The 15,174-nt window shown below is 34.6% G+C and overlaps 1 protein-coding gene across 1 annotated transcript in view; it reads right to left on the bottom strand.

Annotated features, from left to right (window-relative positions):
• DNAJC1 (DnaJ heat shock protein family (Hsp40) member C1) overlaps nucleotides 1-15,174 on the bottom strand; it is a 210,995-nt gene that overhangs the window by 118,118 nt on the left and 77,703 nt on the right. The window contains exons 4-7 of the mRNA XM_039233065.1: nucleotides 14,942-15,107; nucleotides 13,961-14,058; nucleotides 12,871-12,964; nucleotides 3,714-3,804 (exon numbers count right to left, since the gene is read on the bottom strand). Of these exons, the coding sequence (XP_039088996.1) occupies nucleotides 3,714-3,804; nucleotides 12,871-12,964; nucleotides 13,961-14,058; nucleotides 14,942-15,107 (449 nt within the window). The remainder of the gene's footprint in view (nucleotides 1-3,713; nucleotides 3,805-12,870; nucleotides 12,965-13,960; nucleotides 14,059-14,941; nucleotides 15,108-15,174) is intronic.

Below are 15,174 nucleotides of genomic sequence, written 5' to 3'. Positions count from 1 at the left end.
ATTTTTAGTTCCAAATTAAGTAAATTTATTGTTAATTAAAATTTCAGTTCAAATTTAACTAATCTAAAGCCATAAATGTTTATGTAGTCAGTTGGATAAAAAGTTTTTAAAATCAGTTCAGTGGGAAAACTAAGATTGTATTAAGATTGTGTTGTAGTTAAGAATACACCACATAACAGTTTGAAATATTGAAGGAACTGTAAATTTATATTTGAGCTATATGATTTTAAAAATTCGCATTCTATTGTTACTTGAGCAAAGTACCGAGGAAATAATACTGTTCTTTAGATATTCTCTACCTACATCTAAACTCTGGGGACCAGGGCTCCCAAGAGTTTTTATAGGTTTTTATATAGGTTTTACTATATAACACAATTCCTGAGTTAAGGTACAGGGTTTCTATTCGGTCATGTTTGCAATGTACCAGAGCTAGTGACTGGTATATGCTTTACCCTAAGTTATCTCCAACAGTATTCTCCCAGCCACGAGCACACTACATTACCTACCACAGGGTAAAGGTGCTAACCTCAGCTGGAGTTACCTCTTCTCTATCTCCTTGGTCCTCTTCACCACCAACCCCTTAAATCAGCACTAGCATCTCGTTTCTTCATGAACCTGAGTTTTCTAAAAGCCAGTCTTCCTTTGCCTTAGGGAAGGTGAGTGTTTTCTCATCCCGCCCTCTAAAAAGTCCTCCACCTCCTCACTGTAACTTAGGTCCATCACTGGGGTGGGCAATGGGGACCACAAAACAAGAAGAAAAATATAATTAATGTCTAGAACTATTATATCTGCAGATAAAAAAGTACAATAAGGTTTTGATTACTTGATTTTGTTTTTGTCTGAAATCCTATAAGGTACAGAGAAAAAGATAAGGGAAATAATTAAATATTAATTCTATCCTTCCTCTCCCAATTTAGTCTATTCAAATTTTCACCTTTACAGCCAATGTATTTATAAAATAACTCATTTTCCCCATTCATGATATGAGCTGCTTCATTATAGTACTTAGAATTCACATCTTAGAATAAAACTTATATGATTAGAGAAGATACAAAAATGTCAACAATGAAAAAGTCATGTTTATAAATAGTCGACATATTTAAGCCTAAAACATAAGATTGATTAAGTTTGTAATAAATAAGGGCCTCCAATTTTCCAAATAGATATCACATTTTTTTGCATAGACTCCCAGAACAATGATATTTATTTATTTATTTTTTTTTTCTCTACACATTTTTATTTTCTTTTTATTTTTTATTTTTTTTTTACAAATAGTTTATTGTCAAATTAGTTTCCAATGATATTTATTTTTAAGAAAGCATCCTTTCCGTCTTTCCCGTTCTAACACACTGGTTTAATAAGACCACCACACCTTACGGCCCAGCCCTCTGAGGGTACTGCACAATCTCAGAATAGAGCAGATTTCTTGAGGGCAGATTAGCAATTAGGTCATGAAAAACAGGCAGCATAAAATAGCTACTGCTAATCTACATGAGAAGCATTTACTCAATTAAGCAGATGGAAATGTTATTACGAACTCAGTACTCCAATGATGGTCTTTAAAATTAAGAAGGATAGGGGCAAATGAAATGCACACTGGGGGATTTGGGGCCTTTATATATTAATTCTAAAGTATACAATGCAGAACACTGTAATGAAGTTAACAAAATTAATTAAAAGATTCTTTGCATGTAACCATTAGAGACTACATTAAAAAATACATGACAGTTTCTGACGTTATTAATAATGTGACTGTTCTTTAACATTCTTAATGTTGATACCGTCCCGTTTCCCTAATATACTACTGATATCAAAAACATGAGCATTAGAAGTCTTATTACTCAAGGCTGGTATGAATATGCTTAATTTGCTTTCTAGTATTTACTTTTTCCATTTTGAATTTCTTTTTTTTTTTTTTTAATATTTTATTTATTTCTAGGAGAGAGAGAGAGAGAGACAGCGTGAGCAGGGTCAGAGAGAGGGTCAGAGAGAGAGGGAGTCACAGACTGAAACAGGCTCCAGGCTCTGAGCTGGCAGTTAGCACAGAGCCCGGCGCGGGGCTCGAATACATGAACCACAAGATCATGACCTAAGCGAAAGTCGGACGCTCAACCGACTAAGCCACCCAGGCGCCCCTCCATTTTGAATTTCAATAACTGATAAGCTGGTGATGAATTTTCAAACTTTTAAAAAGGTTACTACATATTTTTACTACCAGAGAGTTTTCATATATTTATGTATTTGAAAATGTGTTTCCTTACATTATCTTTTTATTAGACAATAACAAAAAAATAAAGAATTATTAATCTGTTTGAAAATTTCCATCAAACTCTTAGAACAAAAATCTTCGATGGCTTTGGGAAAACAGTCATAAACTTTGAATTTTTATGTTGTGATAAAATATCTTGCATTGTGATAAAAATTTTATGTCTAACTCCTATTTTCTAAGTTGTAGTATATAAATGTAACCAGCTATTATTACAGAATTCTGATATATATATGCCAAAATTATAACAATTAAGTGGTCTGTTACAAAAGCTACATAAAAATAAGCTGTGCCTATGAAAGCTATAAAATGCATACTCATTACATGTATAAATGTATGTATAAATATACATAAAATGTATATTATGTTACTATAACCTAAACTTCTATTTCAATCTTAGGTTTAATATAACAGTAATAATCGTTTGCTCACCCTTCCTCCCCAATGCAGACCTTTATATGTAATCTTCTATCATCCTAAACTCTTTCTTCTTAACAGAAATCTACTTTTTATTTATTTATTTTTTTTAATTTTTTTTAAAATGTTTTATTTATTTCTAGGAGAGTGAGAGAGACAGCATGAGCAGGGGAGGGTCAGAGAGAGAGGGAGTCACAGACTGAAACAGGCTCCAGGCTCTGAGCTGGCAGTCAGCACAGAGCCCGACACGGGTCTTGAACCCACGAACCGCGAGATCATGACCCAAGCAAAAGTCGGACGCTTAACCGACTAAGCCACCCAGGCGCCCCATAGAAATCTACTTTTTAAACAATGATATACTTGGCTTGAAAATTACATAGTATGTATAGTTGTTGAAACTTTTTTTAAGTTGATTTATTTATTTTGAGAGAGACAGAGACAGCATGAGTGGAGAAGGGGCAGAGAGAGAGAGAACCTCAAGCAGGCTCCACACTGTCCGCACAGAGCCCTAAGTGGGGCTTGAACTCATGAAACCATTAGATCATGACCTGAGCCGGACTGAGGGTCAGACTGACTCTTAATGGACTGAGCCACCCAGGTACGCTGAAACTTTTTAAGTTAAATTATGTGCTCCTTGAAACAGAGTTCTATACAGGATAGGTGCTCATTAATATTCATGGCATTGTATTATTTCATATATTCATCCAACATATCCATTTACTGTGTGCCAGGATACTGACAATTACAACACTGGAGTATGTTAGGACTCCCTGATTTTGAATGCCTCCTAGATTTGACAAACTATATGACCTCATGTGGATTTTATCCCTCCTCTGATACTGAACTGTGGGCAGTTCAGTAATAACTAATATAGTAATTTCCACATACAATACTCTAAGGAAGTAACTGTATTTAGAGAATGGTAAAGAAAGCATAGAAAATTTTAATTTCTGTTGACTTTAAGGGAAAATCCAAATTTATCAGTCTTATATGATATTGTTAACACAGTAAGACAATGTTTAAAACTCACTTTGAAGGGTTTCAAGTTCAGCTCTACTCAATGCATCTTCCTTTTTCTTCAATCTCGTTTCTTTATATTTAGCATAAAACTCCCCAGCATCCTTAAAAAAGAAGTTACAAAGAAATTAACATAAAACTCAGTTCGCTTTGATACTATTTTCCACATAACTTCATTTTGAAGCAGTATATTCATTTAACAAGTAGTCTTCCTTTTGATTTATGTTTTTAAATTTTAGGATGAACAGAAGACACTGAATAAATGTTTCTCTCTGATTTTTCTCTCCTAGAGAGCTTGCTTATTTATTTATTTATTTATTTTTAAAATATTTTTTATTTATTTCTAGGAGAGAGAGAGAGACAGCGTGAGCAGGGGAGGGTCAGAGAGAGAGGGAGTCACAGACTGAAACAGGCTCCAGGCTCCGAGCTGGCAGTCAGCACAGAGCCCGACGCGGGGCTCGAACCCACGAACCGCGAGATCATGACCTAAGCGAAAGTCAGACGCCCAACCGACTAAGCCACCCAGGCGCCCCTAGAGAGCTTATTTATTAAGGCCAGAACCTGCAAGGGTATAAATCTAAGGAGGGTCTTTTCTCTCAGATACAGAAGGGAGGACTCCTTCCTGTTTCTACTACTGTTTATGTTCCAACACTGCGCTACTCCATGGACAAAGAGCAGAAAGACACACTCGCTGAATTAAGTTAACCTTTTACTGGGTAATAGCAACGTCTTCCTGGTGGTCCTAGGAATCGGAGTCTTTCTGTTTATGTTTCTGATCCCTGCTACAGTACAGAATTCCACTAAAATTTCCTTTTTGAAATCACCATTCGACCCCAAATCACACTAATCTGAGGTTCACTATGCACTTAATCACCTTACCTTACTCCACCTAAGTCCGAGAGTTCTAACACATTCCCTAATTGCATTCATGGTTTGTTCTAGGCCAAGAATCCTTTCTTCCTTTTGCTCCATTTCTAAACATTTATTTAAATGTTCCTCATCCCTTTTCTTGTCATACTGTACCTGTATTTTCAAACTGTAATAATAATATGCCTACTCCAGAAAGGCTTACCTCTGTAAGAACCTATGATCTCAAATAACCCTAGTGCAGTCAACACTCTGCACTGTTCCAACCCTCCCTGTGTGCAGTCTGGTGTACCACACTGTAAGGTGCACTGACAAACTGGAAAACTTTAAAAGGAAAGTGATCAAATAGCAGGGAAGCTTGAAATTATTTCTTAAAAGGGAGTGGAGATGAGATTAGAGATAACCTGATAACTATCATAAAATATCTTAAGGGCCATTACAGGAGAGAACTGTGTATTCTAGAGATGGAAGTTTTGATTTTGGATAAATATAAAGAAGAACTTTCTAATAATTAAAATTACCTAAAATGAAAGAGACTGACCTCAAAGGTAATATTCAAGAAGAGACCACATGGCTATTGTTTAAGGTGCATTCTAAGTGAGAAACACATATTCAAAAGGGGTTGAATAAGAATAGTTGTTTTGAAAAAAAAAATTTTTTTAAAGAGTAAGTGTTTTGAAACTTTGCCCCCTCCCTTTCTTCATGAGTGGCTAATTCACATCAATATAATTGTCAAGTAGAGAAAATAAACATAAAGTCTCATTTTGAGTCCTAACAAAATAAGCCTAGTTTACCTACACACAATAAATTAAAATTTCTATATAAATTTCTTATCCATCTTTGTGGACATTGCCTGAAATATAACAGAAGCTTTAATAAATATTCAATGAATGAATGAATGCTTGCTTTAGTCAGTCAGGGCTCTGGACTGCCTAGGTTTAGCTCTGTAAGACTGTATTAAAACTATGGGACCTACAGGGTTCCAAACAAGAGTTTCTATCCTCGAGGAGTTTATATCATAATCACCAACAGATGGAACATGAGCAAAAGTTTTTACTTTAGAAGCAACTCTCCTAGTACTTAACAAAATTTTTTGAAGGGCTCAAAGCTTGTCTACATAGATATCAAGCAGGGAACTGATCTTACATTGTAGAACTACAGCCAACTTAAAGAATTTACATGTTATAAGGTTTCTTTGTATGCAACAAAGAGACATTAAACAGTTATATTTACTTATGCTTATTTATTGAACCACTATTATATGTGCTGTACCTTGTTGGGATATATGGAGATTACATGAAAAGACAAGCACTTGTCTTCAAGGCATATGTAAAAATAACTGAATGACCCAAAATTTGGAAAACAACTACGAGTAGGGACTTTTGCCTTAAAAAAGTTTGTGTGTATGTTTCCAGGGCCTAGAAGAGTAGCACTCAATAAATGCTTGTTGAATGAATTACTTGAAGAGAGAATGAAGCTCGCCCAATATTCTGTTCCATTTCCTTGTCCTCTCGAGATTAGGTGGGGTCATGGGACGAGTTCTGGTGGGCTCTGGATGGAAATGTCATGTGTCGCTTCACACCAAGTCACCGAAAAGCCCGTGCAATCGTCCACCTCTCTGCTCGTGCCATAGTGAGGAAGGAGGCCACATGTTCTAGATCGTACAGCTGGAAGATGGTAAAGACATCATTGTTCTGAGTCCCTGAGTGACTAGTTAGAGCAGAATGCCCTCTTTCCTACCAACGAGTGATAGACAAACGGGATAAACTAGAAAGATATTTTAAGCCACTACAATTCCAGGATGACCTGTATCTTGCCAGAGTATATTAGTCTATCCTTATTATAACATAAATATTAAGTGCTATGAAGTTAGAAGTTAGTACAGGGAATCTACAATGGGAAGTTTTCAATTGGCCTAATCTGGAAAGACTTCCTAATGATAATGACCATTCATGTAAGCCTGGGAGATATTATTTCCAAGATTACTGAGTTAGGAGATGGAGAAAATCCGTACCAAAAGCTTTTTTTTTTTTTTTTAACACTACTGACATATTGCATTTAAGTGATAAAATAACATGCTGAGCTGGTACTATTCACCATGTTTTGGTTTTCTTTTACTTCTCCATACCAGCTCTGTGCTGATGGCATACAGTCTACTGGGGATCCTCTCTCTGCCCTTCCCTTGATCTCTCAAAATAAATGAACATTAAAAAAAAGAAACAGTTCCTCTTAAAAAGTAAAAAATAAACTTCAAAATATTAATTAATTGAAGGAAAACAAAGGAAAGAAGGGAGATGATCTAGAGTGAAATGTGGTAAGTAGTGAAATGCTACCTATCACCTGTCCTACTGGGAATAAGGAACATGGAAGAGCTCTGAGGACACGTAGCTATGAAAGAGATGAAGGATGTGCCATTTCTTTGACTATCTGACAACACAAATCTCTTTTGTTTGAAGCTTATGTAGGAAAATACCATAAGTACATTTCTGAAAATCTTCCCACAAACTATTTACTCTATATCAAGATTTGTTCTCTCACTGGCTTATACTGTAATCTCAGAATTATGTACAATGTGTAACGAAATTATAGGGAAGAACACGGGAAAAATTTAAATTGTAGACTTTGAAAAGATTTTAATTTATTTTGCGAGAGAGAGAGCAAACGTGGGGGTGGGGGACAGAGAGAAGGAGGGAGAGAGAATCCCAAGCAGGCTCCATGCTTTAAGTGCAGAACCTGACGTGGACCTCAATCTCACAAACCGTGAGATCATGACCTGAGCCTAAATCAAGAGTTGATACCTAACCGACTGAGCGACCAAGGCGCCCCTAAATTGTAGGGCCCAAAGTTTTGTACAAACACTGAATTCACAAAAAGTAATAAAATAAAACAAAAAATGAGAAGCTATGCCTTCTTCTCCCTGAGTCAGTGGTATTCAAGGAGATGTAAGGCCTAGCAGCTACTTTTTCCACCTGGGCTAAGAAACAGAAGAGACTACAGAAGTCATCTATTCAGCCCCAACTCAGTGCAAGGATCCTATTATAGCTTTAGAATAATTACAATCAGCCTAAATACCCTGACAGGGACTTGTAAGATCAGATAGATTATTCATTCACTGTAAAGTAGCTATCCATCTAGTTATTCCACTACTGGGAAAAGTTAACTTTCTCAGCTTTTATATTTCTCATATTTTAGTATTTATTTTCATCTGCTTTAAAGTTTCATTTATACCATTCACTAGTTATGGCACTTTGAGCAAACTGCCTCACCAGGCTGAGTCTTTAGTTTTTATCTATAAAATATGGATTCTATGAGAGTATGTATCTCTAACATCCTACCTAACATTTTGTGTGTTTTTAATCTTTTCTACATCTAGCAATAACCTACAAAACTCTACTTAACGTACTTGCCTCTTATGCTCCCCTTTCAGAGGACAGAAGGAATGGAATCTTTGTCTTCTGTTGTGAGGACTTCCAATTTTCCTTTCTCTCCTTGTCCTTCTGTATAGAGTTTCAGCCTTATAAAAATTCAGACGCACTTTTCCATCCCTTTTCATTTGTTTGCATACTCCCTATGTAAAGTATGTTTGTAAAGTTTTTTCTTTTTTAAGTTCTTAGAGTGCTAAAAGTAAGCTTTTTCGTCCCTCGGAAAATCTGTGTTTAACTCTGAGTAGAACAGGCAACTCAGCTTGCTACAATTGCCTCAAAGCCTTTTAGGAGCTTTTTTCTGCTGCTAATTAGCTGTGAATGTTTTGTTTATTTGGTTTCTGACAGAGTCCCAGCAAGCAGAAGCAAAGGGGCTAGAAAGGAAGGGCCCTGACTGTACAGAGGGTGACCTCCAGGCTTGTCCACAGTTGTAGTTTCCATGGGGGAAGCTTCCCGGGAGGGAGGATGCCTCCATTTACAGATAGTTCTGTAAAGTAGAATATTCCCTTTACTCTCTTAGGCAACTTTTTACTTTTTAAGGTAAAGGCCACAGCATTATAGAGAAGATTCCTGTATTTTTTCAGACACTGCTCCTAGGCAACCTATGAATCCTGATGGGGGTGGGGCTGTGCATGCTGGAAATTCCCTACAATAATTTTTAGTTTAACTTGTGTTCACATAAGATCAGCTTGGTAGTGAGAAAAGATGGGGCGGGACTTCACCATGGGAAAACTTTACAACTGGGGGCAATGCATACATAAAGGAGTTTTATATTTCTATAAATTATGTAACTGAGAAACGGAACATAGCAGGTAGAGAGAAATTTGGTGAATTCCCTCAGAATCAAACAAACTATCAAGCAAATAAATTCTCAGTGCCTAGGATTTTTTCATCTTAGAAAGTACAGAGAACAACAAAAAGGAAGTGTAGAGAACTATGAACAGACCATAATTTAGACTGGTAATTACTTAGAATATTTCTCACTTACTGATTTTGTATATGAGAAATCAAAAGGTACTACCAACCTAAATTATTATGGGCCCAAATATATAAGACTCCAACAAAGACAGACGGTGACAAAAATAAACTAAGTTATGAGGGTTAAATTGGAATACGCACACTGTATATTTCATCAATTGTTTGCTACTTTCATGGTTATGAATATGTTTCAGAACATGTATGATAAATCAAAAAATATCCAAAAAGGGCATTTTGGAGGCTAGAAAAACTTCTGGGTATTACAGGCTGAAATCAGATAACACAGACGACCGGTCTAGTCATATTCCAAGAGAATGTGTATTCCTTTCAAACCTACCGTGAGAGGAGAAACAGGCTGGGAAGATGCAAGTGTCACTAGGGCTAAACTTTTAATGTTAAAATTAAATTCTAGGCTCAAAGCATACAATGCCTCTCTTGATACAGTCCAACTTCTCTGTTATATTCTAATTCATATTCCATGTCTTCTGTTGATCATTCTACTTGCTTTCGTACTGCCTAGACACGTTTTCTCAAGTCTCCCCGACTTCTCTGCATCTAGTCATGCATGTTACTCTTCTCTCATGTTCTCTCCGCATATGCACACATTAACCTTCCTTCTCCTCATCAATTTACAAACATTCCACATTTTTTTACTTTGGTGTTTCACCTGACTTCTTACTTTTCTACATATGTGGGTACGTGAATGATCTGAGGCTTACATTTTGCTAAACACAGTAATGTCCATACATCTTTCCTTGGATCTTTTCCAATCTGGGAAGTGTTTGATACTAATTTCACATTACCAAATATTTTATATGTGTCAAGTATAATACGTTTTCATTCTTTTGCCTCATTCTTCTAACCTACTCATTCTTGTAATTTTCCCATTATCTGGAACTGCCACTTTTCCAACTCCTACTGGATAACCATTTATGTATCTGAAGTACAATAAAGGAATGGGTATTTAGAGGAAGAAGCTGGAGATGAAGAGTGTTGACATGACAAGGACAAAATCTGAGTATAGATCTGGCTAGTATAAAGGCCATTTGCTGGAAGTCTCTGAATCTCCCACTTTTAGTTTGGGTCCTCCTTCTTATCCAAATAGCTACATACTTACACAGAACACTTGCAGATCAGTTTTAATGAATTTCAGGAAATTCAAGGCATTCACACACAGAAGTAAAATTCTCTTAACTGATATCTGCTTAACTAACTTACCGCATGCTTAGAGGAGCTAGATGTGTTAGCTCTTAAGTCTGTGTCAGCGATATTTGGTGTGTCATTATATAATTCAGTTTAAATGTTGTATTAAGAAATGAGAAGTGAATAGAAAAAGAGAGTTGTTTCTATGAAAACCAAGTAGATGCTTTGTAAAGCTCAATAAAAGAGTTTCTAAAATTGCAGTTAACTAGATATAAATTAGTCAATTATGAAAGACCAGGGGAAATCATAAAACTCTGTAAGGATTATACAATTACATTGCTTGGCAAGAGTCTCGTTTAACTCTTCTTCAAGAAATCAACTGGAAGTTTGACCTTAAGGAAACCAAAATTATAGACATGGTATATACAGGAAAAAAATAAAATAGTAGCCCTATGGTGAGTGAACAAATAAATAAAGGCAAAGTACATGCTTAAAATGTTGAAGGTCATATGCATCATTTTGTATCCTTGTGGTCAAACAAGAGCTCTAGTAGGGCTATTCCCTACTGCACCAATTACCAATCTACATTGCTTCAGGTAAGGAGGGCTTCTTTTAGATTTCACAAATATCTTATTGAAGACCTCACAGAAGTATCACGTCAAAACTTCAGTATTGTGGATAAGGCATATGTATTCATATTACACAATTTTATGGATGATACATTAATACAAAGTTACAGCAGACTGAAGGAAAAAAAGCAGACAAAAATTTAATCCTAACAGCAACTATTCAGTATTGCTTTGCTGATGCTTTCTGTGTTGACCATCGGTGATACTTTCACTTTTACAGTTCGTATCAGTCTACTATATACATTATTTTGTCAGTGAACATGAAAACACAAATCTTAGGTCCTCAAAACAGAATTAAAATACCAAGTATTTGTTTTTAAAAGAAGAACATTGTCTTAGTTTTCTTCTTGAAATGAAATTATCAGCAAGAAATAATTAGAATAAAATTTAAAAGTCAGATTTACAAAGGTTTTAAAAACCTAATGCCTAGTATCTCAAAACTGAAAGCAACAGGTACCACCAAGTAAGTAAAAATTTGAAAACTCACACTGATTCAACAGTTTAAGAAAGCAGAGTTTCTAAAGAGACTAAATATTTTTTATAAAATTCCTAAATTTTTGTAACTTAAAAAAAATTTATAGTAAGGCAATACAATCTGTTAGCTCTAGACTCTGAGGCAGATAATTTAAAATAATAACTTATAAATCTAAGCCATCTTAATATATTGGTTCTAGTTTTGCAAATTGCTGTGTATACTAACCAGGATTTATGGTAATTTTACCAAATAAACATTGTTTCAAATGACTTAGCTTACACTTACAAAGAAGTGTTTCAGACTGACATTTTATGTGATACTGTATTTACTCTGCCTCATGACTATAAAATGCATCTATACTCTGGCTTGCCTATTGCAGATTCTAAAGCAAAACAAAACAAAACAAAACAAAAGTCACTCTTAAAAAACATAAGAAAATACATGTCCTAAAATATTTTTTTGGTTACATCCTCTCATATACATACAGGTATGACAAATATACTTTACCTCTCTCTCTTGTTAAGACATACATAGCATACAAGGATTGTGGGTTTTTATGCAAATAAACAAGATAATATGCTGAATAACTTATAAACTAAAGCTTTTGAATTACCAAAGTACTCCGATTTTCTCTATTAACTGTTTAAAAACTGTATGATTCTGTAAGCAATAACTAGTAAGATGAACTATTTTGATGGAATACTGATAATTTCACAAAGACTACAAAGAAACACACTAGTGATTTTTATTTCATTTTCCGAACATAAAATTTTTGTTCTAAGAGGAAAAAAAAATAAAATGCGTAAGTTGGAATCATTCATTTCCTTAAATGATTAGGAAAAACATCTCTGGTATAGGAATCATCTGGCTCTCTTGTTTTTTCTAAACACTTATTTTCTGAAATGAAACATTTCCTACCCAAAATTACAACTTAAAAGAACCTCAAAATTTTTACACCCAAACTATTACATATACTTTTAAATGTTATGTTTATGTGTTTGGAATTTTCTAACCAGATGCAATAATTAAAATTAGCAAAGCACTAATTTAATAAAACATGCTTTGGTATGTTAAATATTTTTAAAAATAAGAGAAGTTGCCACAGAAATTATAGATAAGTACATTCTATTGTTTAATCACGACTGACTAGCAACAGAAACTGATTACCAATATAAGACAAAATATCTCACACCTCTTAAAGTTGCAAATAAAATGGAAAGCAACGTATATTTTTGCATAAATATACAATTCTTCATGTAAGTTGTCCTCCCCCCCCCCAACACTGTGTACTTAAATGTTGTTAAAAATCACAGGTGATGGGCTATTTGAGTCCTGTTCTTTTTTTCTGGATACACCTTAAGTGGTTACACTGAATTAAATTTTTATTGCTCTATACCTGTCTAACAATAGTATTTTTTTCCTTTTTCTAATGTCTTAGGAATTCTAAGGTGTTCTAAAAGCAATGTAAGAGACGGTTATAGGGATAGACACCTAAATGATTTTAGAACTATTCTAAATAGGTTTATACTTATATCAATTCAATCAGCATTATAAAACATCCACTGTCTATCAGTATTCAGCAGACATGGGCATAAATTATTTCATGAATAATTAAAATGAAAGCATCTAATATGATATGAAAGAGTTACACTTTACCTGGATGAGATGAGGCAATGCTTTTAGTGTAAGGCAAAACCAAATTCCCAGCTTGCACGGAAGCAAATCATGCCACTGTGGTTTCATCAGTAATCTAAAAGGGAAAACAAACAAACAAAACCCCAATAACAATGAAGCAAAATATAGCAAGTTGGGAAACAAATATTTTTATAAAGATCATGAATTCTATTATGAACAGCGATTCCAAGAAGGCTATGAAGAGATTTTTTTTCAATGAAATATGTATGACAGTTATCACTACATTTGATGTATTGTATCATGAAATACATGAGTTACAACAAGTGCAAGATGCACAGTGGCTGAGGAAAGTGCAAGATGCACAGGCGGAGATTTGGGGGAAGGAGGCTCCTAAACAAGTTATAAAGATAAAGAAACAAAAGCTCTCTTCCTAACCTGGACTTGTCGTCAGTTCTACAAAATGAATTCTTAAACCTTATGATTACCTCAGCTATAAAAGACTAAGCCTCGTCAGAGTGTTCCCAAGTGCTGACAAGCAGATATGAAGACTGTAGCATAAACAAACCAATACATAAAAATTAACGTCATTTGCAGCTCACTGAAGCATTAGTCACTGAGGTCATCAGAACACAAGACAGGCAGCGTAGTCTCTGATCTCCATCTCACATTGATCCAGTTCCTGCCCTGCTGTGTGAACTATTTAAACCCTTTATTTCTTTTTATGAATCGATACCAGAAATGGTATCTTTTTGAGTGTACCGCATATCACTGCCTTTCTGCATATTGTCACTTCTGAGCTAAACACTCAAGTGACAGATCCTTCTAGGAATACTTTATTTCTGTAGTTCAGGATAAAAATTTCAAGTGACAAAAATCTGGGGGTTTGATTACTTAAATACATATTTACATTTTACAAGGGGACAAAAACCTGCAGAACTTTTGCCTGAGATTAGAATTTGTCTCATAAGCTGTGGCACATTACTAATCTTTTATAAGCCTACTACAGATGCAGATGTTAGCAAATCTGAAATGAATATTCATATGAAGCTGAATCACATTAAAGGTACTTTAAAACAGTTTCAAATCACAAAATATTTTTATATGCACCCACCTTTCATTTTTTTCTGAAGCACCAAGTTTTGATACATCCATACTCTTGCCACCCGCCTTTTTTTTCTTTTCTCTCTTTTTTCTACTAAGCAGTTCATCCTTAATGTGGAAAGAATTATGGTTACAGGTTATCATTAACATGTACTCTTCAAATGTTATCAAGAGTCTTCTGTGAAGGGTAAACATTATAGAAGAACATTTATGCAAATGTATGTAGGGTCCAACATGATTAAGTAAAATCATCAATCTTTAACAATAACTGTTGCCATGGCACCCGGTCCTTAAACACACATGAAGTTCAGCACTGTCAGTCATGTGCATCTCCATAGCAATCAAAGTTTTCTAAGAAGAGAAAGCATTCAACTTACTTTTTCTCATTCATCCAACTTTAATAATGTCACTTCAAAAAGAATGAGTAAACAGATGCTAATTTATGAAGACTGATAAATATGTTTGATTATCTTTAGCACATAAATAAAAATCCAGAGCAGAATAAACTGTGTGATGGCATGTTAAAATAAGAAAAGTGTGATTTTTTTAACCAACTGGTCTCTGAAATTATAAAATTATGCTCAGTTCGAGTCTTACGTTTAGTTAAAACCTTTTAAAGTAAAATTCTTTACATAAAAGGTGATGACATAAAAGTTTCTAAAATCATTTTTACATAAAAAATATTTCTTTGAAAGGTGACAATTAAGAAAACATGGCTCTACCTGCTAATTTTCAGCTAGATATTTAGGTCTTCACAAAAACTGTATGACAAACTCAAACACCACATTTTATTTTATTAAAAAAGAAAAAAAATCCTTCTTTTATGTCATGAGTTCTTCTTGACTTAGAAACACATCAAACACCAAAGACTCTATATAATACTATTAGAATAAGGAGTATATATAGAAAAATTGAAATTGAAAAATAAAATGTCTGAAATTCCAGATAAAATTAAGGAGGCTAGAACATTTGATTTATTACCAATACTTACCAGTTGTTTTTCCAGGTAGATTGACCAAACCACAGCATAATGACCCACTGTGAGAATAATGAACAGAAGTAATGCCAGCTCAGCATTGCTCATTTTTCTCACCCGCCTGTAGTAGAATACAGGCTGTCGCCAATCTGGAAGTCCATTGATCAGAATATCATCATACCTACAGTAGCAAATATAATAGTTTTTCGTGGGATGTTTAAAATAAAAACAAAAAAAAAATATTCATA

This window comes from Hyaena hyaena, unplaced genomic scaffold, assembly GCF_003009895.1.
Source record: "Hyaena hyaena isolate Hyena2069 unplaced genomic scaffold, ASM300989v1 scaffold_72, whole genome shotgun sequence".
Classification (NCBI taxonomy): domain Eukaryota; kingdom Metazoa; phylum Chordata; class Mammalia; order Carnivora; family Hyaenidae; genus Hyaena; species Hyaena hyaena.
Note: the sequence above shows the minus strand (reverse complement) of the source record. Positions and strands in the feature narration are given on the sequence as shown.